At 41.7% G+C, this 19,817-nt stretch overlaps 1 protein-coding gene and 1 pseudogene across 1 annotated transcript in view; both read right to left on the bottom strand.

Moving 5' to 3' along the window:
- Positions 1–856: 856 nt before the first annotated feature.
- Positions 857–19,817, bottom strand: part of LOC143986832 (vomeronasal type-2 receptor 26-like) — a 45,645-nt gene continuing 26,684 nt past the window's right edge. Inside the window, exons 3-6 of the mRNA XM_077485240.1 lie at positions 16,615–17,433; positions 10,950–11,168; positions 3,860–3,983; positions 857–2,124 (exon numbers count right to left, since the gene is read on the bottom strand). Coding sequence (XP_077341366.1) covers positions 1,214–2,124; positions 3,860–3,983; positions 10,950–11,168; positions 16,615–17,433 — 2,073 coding nt within the window. The 3' untranslated portion in view covers positions 857–1,213. The remainder of the gene's footprint in view (positions 2,125–3,859; positions 3,984–10,949; positions 11,169–16,614; positions 17,434–19,817) is intronic.
- Positions 15,047–15,973, bottom strand: LOC143989969 (small ribosomal subunit protein eS4-like; annotated as a pseudogene).

Genomic DNA, 19,817 nt, shown 5'->3' with positions numbered 1-19,817 from the left:
TGCAACATCATGGCAGTTGTAGAGTAAACAGAGGCAAAGATGGCAGCTTCCTTGGCTGAAAACGTTAGGGGGGTTTACTTACACTTTAACATGGGGACAAGGTGCTTTGGGGTGGGGGGGCAGAAACCCCCGCCCCAAAGTACCCACCCCCCATGATGAGGGCATGTGGCCTGGTATGGTTCAGAAGGAGGGGGGCATTTGCTCATCCCTCCTTTCCTGGATTGCCAGGCTGCATGCTCGGATAAAGGTCTGGTATGGTTTTTTGGGGGGACCCCTTTTTTTTGGCATGAGGTTTGCCTTAAAATCTATACCAGACCCGAAGGGCCTGGTATGGATTGGGGGTTACCACCATGCAATTTTTTTCACTTTTTTTATTGCCGGCAATGTTTTTTTTTTTTTTTTTTATCCGTCTGTCAGTGGCAAAGCCCATTGACGGCTGATGACTCATCGGTTGTTAAAAAAGCGGCAGCCGGCTTCCCGGCCCCACTCCTTAACAACCAGCTATTCACTGCAGCCTGATTGGGCGAGAATATATTGCTCTTGATCATTGATCTAGGGGTATTTAATGAAATGTTTTTCGAAAGTGACTGTAAACCTCTGAAAGTAAAAATGAACAAAGCTTATTCTTCTATAGAAAGTGCTTGCCTCTATCCAAAGTAGTGTGATTTCTGTCTCCTCTCTCATTCCTCTGCTGTCTGCATGAATCACTTCTTACAGTCTATGCCAGTGTTGGTGAATCTTGGCACCCCAGATGTTTTGGAAATACATTTCCCATGATGCTAACCTACACTGCAGAGTGCATGAGCATCATGGGAAATGAAGTTCCAAAACCTCTGGGGTGCCAAGGTTCCCCATCACTGGTCTATGCCAACACCAGACAATCCTGGGAGATGGCCCCACCTACCCTCCAGCTTACATCAGGTGACTGACCAGCCTCATATTTCCCTATGAGGCTATGTATAGGGGGCTATTTACACTCCTTACACTCTGGTCTCAGATTACACTCAGCTCTCTGCTCTTTGCTGAGCAATGTGTAAGATCATATTCATGCCTTCTGAAGCTCAGAAATGCTGTGTAAACCCTGAAGAGATGGCTGCAGATAAATAGGTACAATGTATTCATTGGATTTGTTTAACCTCTGTGTATCATCTTAGGCTAGTCATTTCACTGGTACACAATATGTAAGGGTTTACGAGTTTAATAATGGTGCAATTTATTGAAAAACTCTTTTCTCCATTATAGATATTTTAGTGTTCAAATCTGGTCTCCATAAGATTATGTAACATTTGGGAAGAAATGTACAGCATAAGACTCCGGCACTGGAGCTCAGTATGGCGAATATCTCCACAGCCACCATGTACTTTCCTCTGGTGCTCAGATAGGCCGGGATCATGGCAATCCACACACTGCAGAACACCAGCATGCTGAAGGTGATGTACTTGGCCTCATTAAAACTGTCCGGTAAAGTCCTCACCATGAAAGCCAGAACAAAACTCACAGCTGCCAGAAACCCCATGTAACCAAGAACAGAATAAAACCCAATAACTGACCCTTCATTACACTGAACGATGATCTTGTCCTGATAAGAAAACGTGTTCAGATCTTGGTAGGGAGGAGAGACAGACAACCAGATGACACAAATTATAACTTGAATGGATGAGCATAAAATCACTATGGAATTAGAAAGTTTGGCTCCAATCCAGTGTTTCCACGGACTACCAGGTTTGGTGGCCTTAAATGCTGCACAAACCATGATGGTTTTGGCAAGGACACAAGAGATGGCAATGGTGAACAGGATTCCAAATGAGATTTGGCGTAACAAGCAGGATATATCATCAGGACGTCCAAGGAAGAGGAACACACAGAGGAAGCTCAACATGATGGAGACCAGAAGGGTGAAGCTCAGGTTCCTGTTGTTGGCTTTTACAATGGCTGTGTCTTGGTGTGAAATAAAGACCAGTAATATCAGTCCAGTCATAGCACAAAGAATGGAGGAGAACAAGGCAAAGACCATTCCTAGAAGGTCATTAGAGTAAGACAGGAAATCCAGCAGTTTCGGGACACACCGATCCTTCTTCTCATTGGGCCATTCATCATATCTGCATGGCTGGCAGTTTTCACTGTCTGGAAGATAAAAAAAAAAAAGGACACATAATTGATGTTCCATATCATTTAGCGATGTATGGTTGATATAATACAAATTTCTCCTCTTTGCTTAGTAATTCTAAAATATGGTCCGCCCCAGATACATATACTGCGGCAGGGCGCCCCCTAAGCGTAAAATCACGTACCTATGCGTGATTTTTTTCTTTAGCTCTGGGGCGGGTGCGCACCCCGCCAGTGCCCTGCTACTGCTGTCATTGGACACAGCAGGAGCCAATCAGTGGGTCCGCTGGAACCCACCGATCGTCCTGAGGAGAGGCAGAATGGCGGTCTACCTATGTAAAAAATGCAGATCACTGTTCTGTCAGAGGGGAATATGGAGACCTTTTATTTGGAGAAACACAGATCTCTGTTTTCCTTTAGCTAATGTACATCCCCCACACAGTAAGCCCTTGTACACACGATCGGAGATTATGACAACCAAATCCATCGGATTTTGTCCGTCGGATTTTGTTTCCGACGGATTTTGTATGAAACTGTTGTATACACACAGTCGGACGAAGTTGTCGGAAAATCTGATCGTTCAGAACGTTATGACGTTATTTCATTACGCAGGACTATGTTCAGGCTAGTAGCCAATAGCTTTGATGTAGGAATTTGATCTGAGCATGCGTGGCACTTTGTCTGATCGGAATTCTCTACACATGATCGGAATATGTCCGATTGGAGCATTTTGTCAGAAAATATTTCCGGCAAGTTGGAAAATTTGGTCCGACGGAAACAGTCCGATGGAGACCACACACAGTCGGAATATCCGACAAAACGCTCCGATCGGACACATTCCGACGGAATCTCCGACTGTGTGTACAAGGGCTTAGAAAGTACCCCCTAGGGACACACTTAACCCTTTGATTGCCCCTGATGTTAACCCCTTTCCTGCCAGTGTCATTAGTATAGTGACACTGCATTGTTATTTTGCACTGATCACTGTAATAATGTCACTGGTCCCCAAAAAGTGTCAGTTAGGTGCCCAGTTTGTACGCTGCAATGTCGCAGCCCCACTAAAAATTGCTGATCGCCGCCATTACTAGTAAAAAAATAAAAATGAATAAAAATTCCACAAATACATCCCATAGTTTGTAGATGCTATAACTTTTGCGAAAACCAATCAATATACGCTTATTGGGATTTTTTTTTTACCAAAAACATGTAGCAGAATACATATTGGGCTGAATTGATGAATAAATTAAAAAAATTTTCATTGGATATGTTTTATAGCAGAAAGTACGATTTTTTATTTTTATTTTTTCAAAATTGTCGGTCTATTTTTTTGTTTATAGCGCAACAAAGAAAAAACGCAGAGGTGATCAAATACCACCAAAAGATAGCTCTATTTGTGGGGAAAAAAGGACATCAATTTTATTTGGATACAGCATCGCACAACCGCGCAAATTTCAGTTAAAGCAACGCAGTGCTGAATCGCAAAAAGTGTTCTGGTCGGGGGGGGGGGGGGGGGGGGGTAAAACCTTTCGGAGCTGAAGTGGTTAAAATGGTTTGTGTTCGCCACCAACTTAACCAAACTAAAAGAAAGCTTTATTATACTGGAAGCTGGAGTGGTCCCCAAAGTATGGAGAGATCATCAAAGAGCAGAAGTGGAAACACGGCCAACTGCATTCTAAATGGTGTTTCCTGTTAAATATCTATTACATGATTATTAGTATTAGACATATACAGAAGTATATAGATGTCCATATACCGCTGACATTTGATATCTCCCCCTCCGAGCACTGGACACAGTCATAGCAGCAGGTGTGGATTCCAGACCTCGGGACTTTCCTGGTTCCTGGTATACAATTCTCCGAACACTGAGACTTTGGGATCTGCAAATAAGGAAAGAGTCTATATAGATTTACATGCCACACTTACTTTTCCCTGTTTCTAGTTGAGTGCATTTTGTAATAAATTTCTTCTAGATGATTTTAGTTTCTTTTAACATGTGTCAAAGCAGTAATGGGCTTTACGTCAGTAAATCTTATTCAAATAACCTTTTTTTCTATTTCTCCATGGGCTCCTGTACACAAGATTTTGCATTCAACTCAGAAGACCCTAAAACCAAAAAAAGAATATCTAATGGAGAGTGTGAAACATGCTGCATTAGACTTGCTTCTGATGCTGCGTACACACAACCGGTTTTCCCGTCGGAATAAACTCCAAAGGTTTTTCCAACGGTGTTCCGATGGAGTTCCGCTGAAACTATCATGCATACACACGATCACACCAAAGTCTGATCGTTAAGAACGCAGCGACGTACAGCACGTACGACGGGACTAGAAAAAGGAAGTTCAATAGCCAGTAGCCAATAGCTTCCGTCTCGTACTTACTTCAGAGCATGCGTCATTTTTTGGAACAGCATACAGATGAGCGGTTTTCCCGATAGGAATTGGTTCCGTCGGAAATATTTAATACGTTCTATTTCTAGGACCGTCAGAATTTTCAGGAAAAAAAAGTCAGATGAGGCATACACATGATTGGAATATACGATGAAAAGCTTCCGTCTGACTTTTTCTGTTGGACATTCCACTTGTGTGTACGCGGCATTAGTCTTTATTCTATATCCAGGAGACACATGGGCAGGTACAGTATTTGTATAATAGTAGGCCTTGTGTTTGCTGTCCCTCTTGTAATACTGATTAGGGATGGGCATGAGTTTGGGCTGAACTTTTGCCTGTTTGGCCGTTCACTGAAAACCTGAATTTGCAGGGTATTCACCGGATGAACACCCTGCAATGCACTGAGCGATGCTCATTCTGCACCCTGATTGGGCAAAATTTTTCCCAATCAGGGAGCAGTATAAGCTGGTTGTTAAGGAGCAGGACAGGAAGCCAGCCGCGGCGTCCTTAACAACCGATGATTCATCAGCTGTCAATGGGCTTCCCTGCTGACAGCTGAATAATAGGAAAAAAATGGCGTGGGGTCCCCCCAGTCCAATTCAGGCCCTTTAGATCTTGTATGGATCTGCAGGGAAACCCTACACCAAAATAAAAAAAATAAAAAAAGACGTGGGGGCCCCCCCAAAATCCATACCAGACCCTTATCCGGGCATGACACGTTTTTGTCTTCTTTATCATTTACCCTTTCAAAATTTTTAAAAAATGTCTCTTGATGTAAGTCCGTTGTCAATCACGCCTCACCACTGACCCGAAAAAAATAATAAAAAAATGCTCCTTCCAATAAACCCCCTGCACGCAAACCCTCACAACCACCGGCCATGGTTGTGGAGATGAGGCACTCATGGGGTACTTTAGGGTGGGGGAGACAAGGCCAGTCAAGTCCATCCACCCCAGACTCGCTCATCTATGTATTTTTGAACATTGTGCACGGATGTGCAGTCATGTTGGAACAGGAAGGGGCAGTGGTGTATTTAGGTTTTGTGCTGCCCTAGGCCTGACTAAACTTGTGTGTCCCCTAATTTAAATGACACACCCCTTCCTGTCAAGGCCAAATCCCTTCCTGTTTAAGACCTGCCATGTCAGCAAATACATATTTTTATAGCATATATATATATATATATATATATATATATATATATATATATATATATATATATATATATATATATATATTTATATTACTAATCTTATCTAATACGTAGGATATTATCTGGGACTTTGTTTCAGTTAAACTAGGACCTGCTCGTCTATATATGCTATTACAATATGTCACTGGATTAGCAAGATTACTCCTATCTTGTAAAATGTTTGGACTTGTGTATGCTACCACTGATTGTAATCATAGAATTATTTCACTTATTTGTATAATGATTAGAGTCTCTAGTCATTATAGAAATAAGTGAAATAATCAGCCCCCCTCGCCCAGTTCACCCCAAAAGACTGGTGCTACAGTAAAAGTGTAGCGTAAGCTGTTAGGGACTCTTTTTCGTGTGGAAGCCAGGAGGAGGCTGTTTTTGTGCAGGGGGCAGCTTTTTTCACCCTAGGCCCGGGCCTTGTTGGCCTAAGCCAAGATACAGCTTTGAGAAGGGGCCATCCCCAAACTGTTCCCACAAAGTCGGGAGCTTGAAATTGTCCAAAATGTCTTGGGATGCTGATAAAAGTTATGGTTTTACATTTCAACAAAATGTCCTTTTTAGACAAAAATAAAAATATGAACACTCCACTATACAGATCAGATATTAGATTTGAGCACACCTGGTTAAATATCCTGCCACTGGATAAGGGGAAGGCTCAAAGGGACCTGCTAAGGGTCCAACTCAGAGATGAGCACATAGGTGGAGGGTTACACATGGTGATTTGTGCAGAGTTACAACCGATTCACAGAAGAGTATGTTTCCGGCTTCCTTCCAGTCTCACTCTAGCTGGCGGAAGTGCCAGATCGTGGCTCAGGTCTCCTGGTGGGACGGGAGGCCCAGGAAGAGCGGGAGGAAGGTGACGGGAAGGGGGGACCATCCCCTCTCACTCTTTTGGGATAACATAACAGCCGAGCGGCTTTTAGCCAGATCGGTTGTTATCTCTGAAGAGCCAACTGCCCACTCTAAGCCCCTGTACACACGGTCGGAGATTTTGCCAACCAAATCCGTCGGATTTTGTCCGTCGGATCTTGTCCGAAACTGTTGCATACACACGGTCGGACAAAGTTGGCGAAAAATCCGATCTTTCAGAACGTGATGACGTAATTTCGTTACGATGGGACTACATTCAGGTTAGTAGCCAATAGCTTTGATGTAGGAATTTGATCTGAGCATGCGTGGCACTTGATCCGATCAAAATGCTCTACACATGATCGGATTAGGTCCGACCGGCCCAGTTGGTCGGGAAATATTTCCAACATGTTGGAAAATTGGGTCCGACGGAGATTCGGATGGAATCAGTCCGATGCATACCACACACAGTCGGATTATCCGACGACGCGGTCCGATAGGACACATTCTGACGCATTCTCCGACCGTGTGTACAAGGCTTAAGAAACGGAATCAGGATGATGCATGCAGCTGCAGGCATCATCCCGGTATAACCCTTTAAAGCCAAGGCCGCATATGTGCATATGGTCGGCGCTAAGGGGTTATATTATGGACTTTGTTCACATCTATATCCACTGATCATCTGGGCCAATTCTGACACTTTTGCTCCTACATGTAAACACCTATTTTTTTTGCTAGAAAATTACCCCCAAACATTATGTATTTTATCATAGGCCCTATAGAATAAAACGGCGGTCGTTGCAATTTTTTATGTCACGTGGTATTTGCCCAGCAATTTTTCAAACGCAATTTTTGGAGAAAAAAACACTTTCGTGAATTAAAAAAAAAAACACTAAACTTAGCCCAGTTTTTTTTGTATAATGTGAAGGATGATGTTACATTGAGTAAATAGATACATAAAATGTAATGCTTTAAAATTGTGTTTGCCCATGGAATGGCGGCAAACTACTACAGTGCTTAAAATTCTCCAAAGTTGACACTTTAAATGCCTTTACAGGTTACCTGTTTAGAGTTGCACAGTAAGTCTGGTGCTAGAATTATTGCTCTTTCTCTGACGTTTGCGACAATACCTCACATGTGTGGTGTGATCACCGTTTACATATGCGTGCGGGAGTAACCTATGCATTCGTATTTGCACAGGGGCACTTGAATTTTTTTTTTTTTGCAAAAAAAAAAAAAAAAATGTTTTAACTTTTTTTTTTTTTTTTACTAACTTTATTGCTTTTTTTGGCTGCAGCCACAAAATAACAATATAAAAAAGGGCGCACCGATTTAGCACATTACCTCAATGAAATGTATTGTAAGATAAATACAGCAATAGATATACTCACAAACGTGAATTAAGTAAACACATGTCATAGCAATTGAGATTGGCTGCCTAAAGGTCTATTCAAGTCCATCGGTACTGCCGGAAGACTAGGAGGCATCCGAAAATGGTTGACGCGTTTCAAGGATGAACCCTCTTCATCAGAGTCAGGGTAGTGAATCAAATGCCACCTACAATAAGCGATTAAGTGGCTAATCAGCCACTAGGATCGCTTCTACATTACAAGGAATCACCGACTGAAAAGATCCATACTGGGATGATGCCTGTAGGTGCAGGCATCACCCCAGTATAACTACTGAAACCCAAGGATGTCGATGGACGTCCTGTGGGCGAAATGTAGATATACACTGGATGTGTGTCACCGCATGGGGAGATCTCACCGAATAGTGCTGATAATACTTGTAGTTCTTTTTGCTTTTTTATTTTTTATTGTTCATGTCATGATTGATTTATACTACTTGGTTAAGAGTGTGTGAAGTTATAATATTTATTTGACATGTATCTGTGTACACCTGGTTTGTATAGAGGCACTTGTTTATTGTTCACAATATAGAGGTAGCGCTCCTTTTAACATCACTTATACTCAGTGGTGGCTGGTGCTCCAAATTTTTTTTTTTGGGGGGGGGGGCACAAACAAAACTGGCCCCCCAGTCACACTACACCCCCCTCGGTGCTCTCTCACATTAACCCCCTCCGCACGCTCGATCGAATGATCAGGAATGTGGCGATCCATGGCCTTACCATATGCGGGGAGATGTGGGGAGGAGGTTGTGGATGGAAGAGCCGGGGTCATTGCTTCTCCTGACCGAAAAGGAAGTGGGTCCTGATGAGACCTGATTGGCCAGGGAGTCTTAGGACTCAGGGCCTTCTTCCTGATTGGCCGGGGGGAGAAGCATGAAGACATTAGCGAATATTAATTCACCAATGTCACACAAGTAGGTGGGCTCACCCTTTTTGAAGTCAATTAGAGCCTCCGGCTCTAATTACATGCTTCTAAAAAAAAATGTTTAACCACACATGAATTAGGGGACCCCTACGCCCCTAATGAGCGAGCCGCCGCTGCTTATATGCTTTGTTTATGTGGGAACACATACTGTATAGGTACACTGTGGCAGACCCCATTTTCTTTTTTATATATCTATATAGAGTGATACCTCATTTGGCGATTAACGCAATCTATATATTTAAAAAAAAATCCTGACTTGATTTGCGAGCACTGCCTCGCAAGAGGAGCAGGGCTCAAGCCACTGGTGTATATATTAGACATGCTTCTGGAACAAATTATGCTTGTAATCCAAGGTATTACTGTACTCATATTTAGATTTTAGTTTTTATTTGCACATAGTAGCCCAGGGGATCAGGCACTTGCATCTACAGTATCTGTTTGAGATAGGAGGTTACACACAGTGAAGCGTGGCACTAATTTATTTATTTAACTGTAGCACATTAGCTGCTCGCAAGAGTACACTTTTATAGTTTCTGACCATGGCTTGTCTCTGCTAATTATTTGTTTGACCTTGGCTAATTCCTGACAGTGGCTTGTCTTTTCTAAATCTCAAGTTGTCCTTGACTAGACCTTCACTATGGCTTACCTCTGTTGGCTATAAGTAAAATGTTTGGCTTGGCTGGCAGCCAAGCCTGTGTTTTAATCTGGGTTGGGTGAGTGATCCAGGGAGGCTGGCATGACTCATCAGGCAGCATCTCTGGTACCTCCCACTACTTCTGGAACTTGTCAGAAATTTCCAGAAGAATGGGAGGGAAATTAGGAGGAGCTGCCTGGAGTATTCATGAGGACCCTGACCAATCCCCAACAGATGGGTTGGCAGTGGGCAGGCCACCATAAATACTCAGGGTCAGCCCAACAGGGCAGGAGAGACTTTGGTTGAAAACTGAAGATGGAGGGCTAGGAGTCTGTCGATGGGCCCTTGAGGGTAACCATCCTGTCTGGAGGGCGCGGGGGGGGGGGGGTGACCTCAAGCCTGGGAGCTTGGGATCCTCTTATATCCCAAGAAAGAATCCTGTCCAGTGGCATGGGAGCCAGTATGAGGGCAGCAGGATCCAGTGAGCATGTCCAGAAGATCTCCAGGGAGAAGACAGCCAGGTGGGCTGATGAGTGTTGCAGTCAGAGGACTGAGGGACAGCCTGAGAGGACTGGATGAGAGCAGTCGGAAATGGATGCAGAGTCAGTCTGGGAGAATTGCAGAAGATTAGATGGGAGTGCTAGTGAAAGGGGAAACTGCAGCCAGGTGGGCTGACAGTGCCTGAAGAGGTGGTGCTGGGATAAGTGGCCATGGGAGGACAGCTGGGCACTAGGACTTTTAACACAACCAAGGGGCCACAGTCCCAGCCTGTCAAGGGTATTTGTTACATCTGACTTAGCCCTATTGTCAGATATCCTAATAGTATGCCAGCTGGCCCTGGGAAGTTTTTTGCTGCAAGCAAGTGATGTGCCGGAGGAGCCGAGGAGTGTGTAAATAGACAGAAAAAAGTTCCATAGTTACTAAGGTTGAATAAAGGCACCGATCCATCCAGAGTGAGTGTCTACAATTGTCCCTATCCCTGCACATTGCACGCTCACACCAGTCCCTACCCTCAAGGAGCCCACAATCCAAGGTCCCCATTCATATACTAGGGCCAATTTTGGACAGAAGCCAATTAACCTACCTGCATGTCTTTGGAGTGCGGGAGGAAACCGGAGAAAACCCACACAGGCACAGGCACAACATGCAAACTCCAGGCAGGTAGTTTCATGGTTGGGATTTGAACCAGCAACCTATTTTACTGGTAGGTGAGAGTGCTACCCACTACACCACTGTGCCACCCTAAGTTGTCCCTGAAGAGTTCTGCGGAAACAAGTGGGCATCCAAACAAGGGGGCATCCCAAAATATTTCTATCCAAGTTGATTCCCCTCAAAAAAAAACACAAAAAAAACAAAGCACTGGACTGTCTCGTGACGGCAATGTGGCTGGCTGTGCCGGGTGGGGGATCCCTTTATACTTGTGGCTCCTAACAATGTATCTAACCTTAATAATTCCATTTTTCCACGCAATGTCCTCTACCATGATGGAACAATTCTGCTGAGATCCATTCGTTATGAAGACTTTACCAACTTGTTCTAGGCGAAGAGATCTGTTTTTTAAAGACTTCCAATTCACAATGTTGAACAGCGTGACAAGTTCACCGTTTTCCTCAAAAAGTAGGTCACCGTTGGTGCTTCCCTGATTTTTGACCCAATAATAAAGCTATTAAAGGAAAGAAAAACAAAAAAAAAAAGAAGCCTGTGACGCTATTGTAATGAAGGGACAAGGACAAACAAAGAACACCGTCCATTAAGTAGAAGTATCTAATCCAATAGTTTAATATTCACTAAAGTAGATGTAAACCCAATCACTAAAATCTCACAAATGCTTTAAAATCTTAAAGTGTTAAACGGTAAAGTGAATTCAAAAAATATTTTCAATCCCTTTAAACATGAAGTTTACACTTCCGCTCCAGAAGTTTTACCCCTCTTCACGACCAGGCCATTTTTTGCGTTTTGGCACTGCGTTAATATAACTGACAATTGCGTGGTCGTGCAACACCGTACCCAAATAAAATGAATGACCATTTTTCCCACAAATAGGGCTTTGTTTTGGTGGTATTTGATCACCTCTGCGGTTTTTATTTTTTGCGCTATGAACAAAAAAATCACAGACAATTTTGAAAAAAAAAAACATACATAGGCAGACTGCCGTTCTGCCAGTGTCCCGAATGATCGGTGGGTCCCATCAGAACATTGTGGGTGCCGGACCTGCTGACTGGCTGCTGCTGTATCCAATCACAGCGGGAGCGGTTCACCATCCCAGACCCCGAAGTGCTGCTGGATCACCTACAGGTAGGTGATCCTGCCCTGGATAGCCGCCTAGCCTAGGCGATAATATATATATATATATATATATATATATATATATATATATATATATATATTATATACATATATATATATTACTTTTATATATTCTCTATATGTTTTGCTATATATAAAGTATATATATATATATATATATATATATATATATATATATAAAGTATACGGTCGGCAAACGGTTAAAATAACAGCTAGTGATAGAAAGGTAAAGGTCCATATTCAGGTACTTCCCATTATAGGGTGACAATGCTCTGTTCCTGTCTCCCATTGTGCTCCTGTGTTATCACCCTTGTCTCACACACCCCATTGGAGACTACAAGTGGGCATTTCAATCAGCCTTATGCCCTGTACACGCGGTCGTAAATTCAGACGGAAAAGGTCCGATCAGATTATATTGTTGGCAAAATCCGATCGTGTGTGGGCTCTATCGGACTTTTTCCGACGGAAAAAATTTGAGAGCTGGATCTAAAATTTTACAACAAAAAAAGCCGATCTGACTTTTTCTGATCATTTGTAGAGAATTCCGATCGGACAAAGTGCCACGCATGCTCAGATCAAATTATGATACCAAAGCTATTAGGTACTAGCCTCTATGTAATCCCGTCGTACCACATTCCGAACTATTGGATTTTCTGACAACTTTGTCCGTGTGTATGCAACACAAGTTTCGGCCAAGATCCGTCGGAAAAAATCTGATGGATTTTGTGGTCGGAATGTCTGACCGTGTGTACAAGGCATTACACAGGCATGGTCCACTGTTCTTTTTATTATTATTATATTACTATTATTTAAGAAAATCATCCTAAGAAATGTGGGCAGCCATTACTGGACAGGTGGACAGAAATCGACTACTAAGGCTGCAGGAGATTAAGGGTTCCAAGATAGGATACAAATTTTTTTTTAAAACAAGGATTTTAATATAAAAAAATATATATCAATTGTCTATGATAAAAATTCTTAATACTTAAGGCATGTGTGAGTCATATAATTAATACAATTCCATCCCCTTCCTGCCCAGGCCATTTTTCAGCTTTCAGGGCTGTCACACTTTGACAATTGTGTGGTCATGAAACCCTGTACCCAAATTAATTTTTAAAAAATGTCTTCACACTGAGTTTTATAAAAATAAAATATTTTATTTAATAACTGCTGTTTTTTTTTTTTTTTTTTTTTTTTTTATAAAAAAAAAAAAAATGACAGTATATTTGGAAAAAAAAAAAGGTTCTGTCAGTATATTTTGTAAATAAGTAATTTTTCTCCTTCACTGTTGTAAGTTGAGGAGGTGGCTCTGATGGGCACTGATAGGCTCTGATGAGGTGGCACTTATGGGCACTCATGAGGGGGAACAGGGCCGGGACAAAGGGTGGGCAGGAGGGGAGGCTGCCCCTGGCGCAATGGTTTATTACAGGGGTAGGGGGCACCCTGACTCTAACCCTAAGGGAAAGGGTGGCGCAGTTTGGCATCTTTGGGGGAATATCAAACAAATATCAAACAAATAAGCAATTGTGATTAGGTGAAAAACAAAATCACCTCAAATGTGCTGAGGTAAAACTAAAAATGAATCAAGATAACCTGTAAACATAAACAAATATACGTGACATAAAAACATCCACGACCACCAGAGTGATATGGATAAATGGTAATGAAGTGGGATAGTCCAAATGACAAAATATCCAAATATATAGTGTCCAATCGGTGAAAACCGTTCTCTTCAATCACCAACTAAAGTAGAAAGCGTGTGGTCAAGATGGACCAGGAATGCACTAGTAAACACTGAAGAAATGTTCAGATGGAAGGGTGGGTACTCTTACCGATCCAGGTTGACGCACATACTGTACAGCAGTGCGTCTAAAAGGCTTGAAATATTGGATCCCCGGTGATGAGAGGGTGCCAGACTGGATGGTAACACAATGACTGCAACTCCAATCCACTCAAGGTTTGGTGATGGTTCCAAAGCAATCAGCAACAAGACCGATCCAAAATTTTTTTATGGTAATCAAAGGGTAATCCTCAGTGCTCAACCATCAAATTTTTTTGGAACCATCATCTGTAATCAGGCCAAATAGCATTTCCAGGACACTTCAGTAGCGTGATGGCGTCATGTAACATGGCTCCTCCCTACGAGTTTAGTCAAATCTGACGTCTTCTGAGACATGATGCTTAATATGACCTCTCTATAATATGATGGTCATATTTGTCTGGTAAGCCTCTGCTGTATCCTTGTGGTGTTGATGTTTTTTGTCGAGTGGGATGCACACCCCTTGGACTTTCTGGATGTTATAATTTGAAAGAGGTTTCCATGATGTGTGGTTTCAAATTTATTTTGTGATTATTTAATTGTGAGTACTGTCCCGGTTTTAGGGTTTTAGTGACTGTCTTTTATACCTTGGATGGACAAGCCAGTATTCCTGCCTAAATAGCTTCTAAGAATGGAGCGCAGTCTCTGCCATGTGTACTTGTTACTACATAGAGATTGCTCAGAGAGACTTAGCAAGGTGGAGTTTCCACCTGGTAAAAAATCAAGGAAACAGGAGTATCCCATAACACCCTACATCCCATCTCAAGTTCTCCAGCGATAGAAATCCTAAAAGTCATCCCCTATTGAGCCAGTCTGCACTAACTCTGGGGAAGAACCCATTAAATCACAGTGGATCCTACAGAGGTTGAGCTACAATTATAAGTACATGGACATCCACTTTCCCCTCCCATATTTGGAGATAATCAAAAAATATATTAACAACCAGTGTATAAAGGATGTTAGGATTTAAGAATATTTCTTATAACACATTTTTAGCTGGTTGGACCACATGGTTGCAACATTCCTACTGTAGGCTACAATAGCTAGGGATGAGCTCGATGTTCGAGTCGAACGTAAGTGTTCGGCTCATCCCTAATAGCCTTATGCTCTACTCTCTTGAAGAATGATACTCCAATGTGGTACTCTTATGAACATAAGTTCTATTTTCCCTTTTTGTATCTTCAAACAAATCATTGCACACTGTTGAATCATTCAATGTCTTATACCTATATTGTCTTATGCTAACCATTATTATCTCTACTGGGATGTAAATGTTGGTTTTTGTAATGTTGTTTGTAAAGTTTAATAAATATTAATGACAAAAAAAATGGATTGGAGTGGTTGCCTGGTTGCCATTTTTGTTCTACCCTGCATCTAAAATGCAAGGTGCAGTTTTTTTTTTCTATAACACAGTTTTATTTAATAAAAGTAGAAAGCGTTATTTGAGTTTGACCGCTGGTCTGCTTGGCTGCCAGTCTCTTGTCTCTCTCCACAGTGATGATGAGACGGATACCCTTTTCACATGGCAAGAAAATCCATGGCTTGTTACCATTGCTGATGATGAAAATATTAGAGTCTGGTGACAAAGCTGTTGTCATTGGCATCCTTCACATGGACCATATAGAATGAGCCTGGATGTCTCTCCCTGTTGGTGATGACACAAATTCAATCCAGGTTGGCACCACCGGTCCCCATGCAGATGTTACCATTATCAAATTTGATAAAGTATGTAATCTTGCCAGTTTCCAAGTCAATCTGAACAGTGTTGTTAACCTTAATCAATGGATCTGGGTAGTGGATGGTACGTTTGTCATGGGTCACGCATTTGGGATTCCTTTTGTTCCCAACCAAGTTTTCCTCACTTTGCACAGTTTGAACTTGGACTCCTGAGCTGTGATCCTGTGCACTGTGAATCGACCCTTAGTATCGTACAACAGACAGAAATATTCTCCGGTTTTGTCAATGCTGATGACATTCATGAACCTGGCTGGATATGTAATGTCTGTTCGGACCTTGCCATTGATCCTAATGAAATTCTGCATGCAGATCTTTTTCCCCTCATCCCTGGTCAGAGCATACTTAAGCCTGTTCCTCAGAAAGATGATCATAGGCAGACACTCTCTTAGCTTTGTGACAGAGAGAGGCTCTGTCACTGTAAGTATTTAGGAAAAGGTGACCTAGGAGTCTCATTGGGGGTTAATGTAAGGTTCATAACTAGCATTTCTACAGATTATGTGGTTCTGGATCAGAACGTTTGATCCTGGGTCCAGGTTATGCTAGATGCCTGCAGTCTGGCTCACTACACAGGTGTGCGGGGTCATTATATAATCAGGTCTGAGCATTGCTCAGGGCTCCCATGTTGGAGACAGCTTCCAGTTTGGAGACGGCTCCCAGTGTGGGAGATGGAAGGTCTCACCCAGGTTCAGGAGGCCCCAGCCAGAAGGCACGAGACAGAGGTCTCATCGAGGGGTCAGAGGGTCCAGCCACAAAACAGGAGACAGAGGTCTCGTCGAGGGGTCAGAGGGCCCAGCCACAAGACAGGAGACAGCAAGTCTTGGTTCCAGTAGTTAAGTCCGCTCCTATCAGGGGTGTCAGGAGAACCCCAATCCTTAGACCAGAGATGGACCATGCATTCAGAGGGAGCTGAATAAAACAGTCAAAGGGCTGGTAAGAGGAGCAGCAGTGCTGCCAACACATGGGGCTTGGTATTTTCGTTAATTCATGTTATGTGGAACAAACCCCTGTGTGGGCAACTGATGTATAAGTGAACTTTTCCTTTTGTATACCTATTGTATACTAGCTATATTGTTTTATTAGGGGAAGAGGTTTGTGGTTCTGCCCCAGTCCTCATATAAGAGTAGTGAATGTTTTATATATTCCCTGAAACTGTGTTTCTTTGCTATATATATTGTATGAATGTGGGCTATAAGTACTTCATATACAGTAAACAGCAAAATATATTCATAATAAAGTCTTTTCTTACCTGGTGTGGGTAGTTATGTTCCTGAGTTACGTTATTAGGAGTACCTATAGACAGATACATGTTGTGTAGAGCATGAGCCAATGAATAAACTGCTCTATAAACCAGATAAGTTAAACCCGGGCTTTGGAAGCTAAGAAATTTTGTGACACGTTCTGTCCCAGAGCAGTTGTGAAGAGATACGTCATATATCTTACTATAAAATCTATTTCTTGACTCATTGGTTCCTGAACAGTATCGATATAGTAGCCATATGTGTCCCAGTAACATGTCCTGAGGATGGTTCACAACCTGAAAACTGTCATAGAAACTCTTCATATTAGGAATTGGCAGATTATAAAATTCTACGGCCAAACTCCCTTCAAAGGATTCTCTCAAATGCTCCTTAAGAAATTCATTGGAGGCAAATATTGGTCCAAAAATGAATGTCTTATCACGGCACACAATGCTAGTTTCTCTTAAAAGATCAAAGAGAAATGAAGAAAAGGTCCCACAAAGAATTATAACCTGAGCAGATGACCTTCTAATGGTCTCAATGCTATTTCTAAAAGTATTTTCCTTCAAACCCTGAGTCTTGTCCGGCTTTTCTACGATCAAATAGTTAACACAAATACCCTTCATGGTTAGATATTGTGTCAGAAGTTGGGTTTCCTCATTTCCGTTGTCATCATCAGAAGATAGAACTCCAACCCATGTCCAACCAAAGTATTGAAGAAGACCAGATAGTGTCAAATAAATGGCCTGGTTACTTTGAACTGTCCGAAAAAATGTTGGGTAGGTAATCCTGTTACTTAGAACATGAGTGGTTGCACCATAACTGACCTGTAATATAGAGTTATTTGTTTTTTTGTTATATGTACCCATATAAAACCTAAAATTTTTAGATCAGATACTGTAAATATGACTTTCTCCTCCACTTCAATTTGATTTCTGCTAAAAAGAGATGGCGTCGAAACAAGGCAACACATCTAAAGTAACAAAGTCTCTGTAAAAGCCATGCCCTTAGCCCCATATACTGACCTTACTACCTCCCTTACAGCCCCTTTCTCTTCCCTAACTGATAATGAAACTAGCAATTTTGGAGAATAGGAGAAGGAATGGCATTACTTCCCCAGTCATGTGACAGTACATGGGCCTAGTGATTGGCTGCTAGGCTCAGGCACTGTCACATGAGAGCAGATCACATGCACCTCACATCTCCATACCTATAAGTGCCATTTACTTAATCAGCCATGGGGGAGCAAGGATTTGCAAGGAAGGGCAGGTTAAGTAAATATAGGGGGGCAAGGTCTACTTAGAGATATTTTCAGATGAGCTTTAAACACCAATTATAACCACTTCTGTACCAAACATTTGAGGCCATAAAATGCCGGGACAGTACAAATACCCCCCAAATTGCCCCCTTTTTTGTAAACTAGACAGTCCAAGGTAATTAATAAGAGCCACGACGAGTTTTTTGAAGTTTTAATGTTTTGTCACAAGTTTTTTGGAAAATAAAGAAAAATTATTTTACATTATATTTTGCTAACATACTATCACCAGTGCAGTGCAGCGGCATCTTATAACTGGTGGTGCGGTGATTAGGGATACTGACAGTATGTGAAAAAAAATAATAATAATTTAAATTGTTTTAACGTACATTTTTTATTACAATATTTTTTTTACATTTTTACTGTGACCAGAGAAGTACATTTTTACCATAATGACACTGTACTACTGTACTGAGATGGTGATCAGGATATTTTTTATTTTTTTTTGCACACTGTGATTGCTCATAACAGTGATAAAAACTGTGATAAGCAATCCTTCTTTATGAATAAAAAAAGAATGTGAAAAAACTGCGCTAAGGTAAAAGAAAAAGTGTAAATTATATGTACTCTAAAGTGATACCTGTGGGAATGAACGTTTAGCTGCGGCTTTACTGTGTCACATAAATACAGAAAAAATGAAAAAATATACTACTAAGCCGCGCTTAACTTATGCAGACAACTGATTGTGCACAAAAAAATTATAAATTGAAAACACAGTATGATAACCATATATAAATTAGTGAGCATGTGTGCATAATGTAAAGCACATATAAAGAACTTTGAACATAAAAATTAACCCTTACAACATAAATTTCCGTTATGTGGGCCTCTATCGGCATAAAAGAAAATAAAACAAAAACATCCAGTATTTAAACAGTGAGTCCATATACATAAACCACAAAAACGATTATTATAAAGTGTGAAGATGAAGTCCTTCCAAAACTAAACCACCATATTCATGGAAAAAACAGCCACTTAGTCCAATGAGAGGGTAAGTGTTCAATCCGCCACCAACATGTGATAAAAATTTGCCGCTTACCAGAAAACCATGACCCCCCACTACAGAGGGTCACATGAGACTTGTAAGAATGACTTCCGGCCAGAGGGGATCCTCACTTTCCTCCTGGTTCCACTACTCCAGTGGAGATTGGGAAGAAGGTCTGTTCCCAAGCGTATTCCTCAAAGACCCAAAGCAGGACTGAAAAGAAGGGACATCGGGACCATAAAGGGAAGATAAAACTCCAAATAGTGTAAAACCCTTTATTTCTCAAAAGGGAACAGACCTTCTTCCCAATCCCCACTGGAGTAGTGGAACCAGGAGGAAAGTGAGGATCCCCTCTGGCCGGAAGTCATTCTTACAAGTCTCGTGTGACCCTCTGTAGTGGGAGGTCATGGTTTTCTGGTAAGCGGCAAATTTTTATCACATGTTGGTGGCGGATTGAACACTTACCCTCTCATTGGACTAAGTGGCTGTTTTTTCCATGAATATGGTGGTTTAGTTTTGGAAGGACTTCATCTTCACACTTTATAATAATCGTTTTTGTGGTTTATGTATATGGACTCACTGTTTAAATACTGGATGTTTTTGTTTTATTTTCTTTTATGCCGATAGAGGCCCACAAAACGGAAATGTATGTTGTAAGGGTTAATTTTTATGTTCAAAGTTCTTTAAATGTGCTTTACATTATGCACACATGCTCACTAATTTATATATGGTTATCGTACTGTGTTTTCAATTTATAATTTTTTTGTGCACAATCAGTTGTCTGCATAAGTTAAGCGCGGCTTAGTAGTATATTTTTTCCTTCTTTATGAATGGCTTGCATTCAACCAGTAGAGAGTGACTAGGTGTTCCGGGAGCCGTGTATCTAGTCAAAACCTGCTGTATGATAGTGA

Source organism: Lithobates pipiens, unplaced genomic scaffold (genome assembly GCF_037356315.1).
Source record: "Lithobates pipiens isolate NorthernLeopardFrog02 unplaced genomic scaffold, aLitPip1_a1.2 Scaffold_18, whole genome shotgun sequence".
Lineage (NCBI taxonomy): Eukaryota > Metazoa > Chordata > Amphibia > Anura > Ranidae > Lithobates > Lithobates pipiens.
The sequence above is the reverse complement of the archived record's forward strand: the minus strand, read 5'-3'. Positions and strand labels throughout refer to the sequence as shown.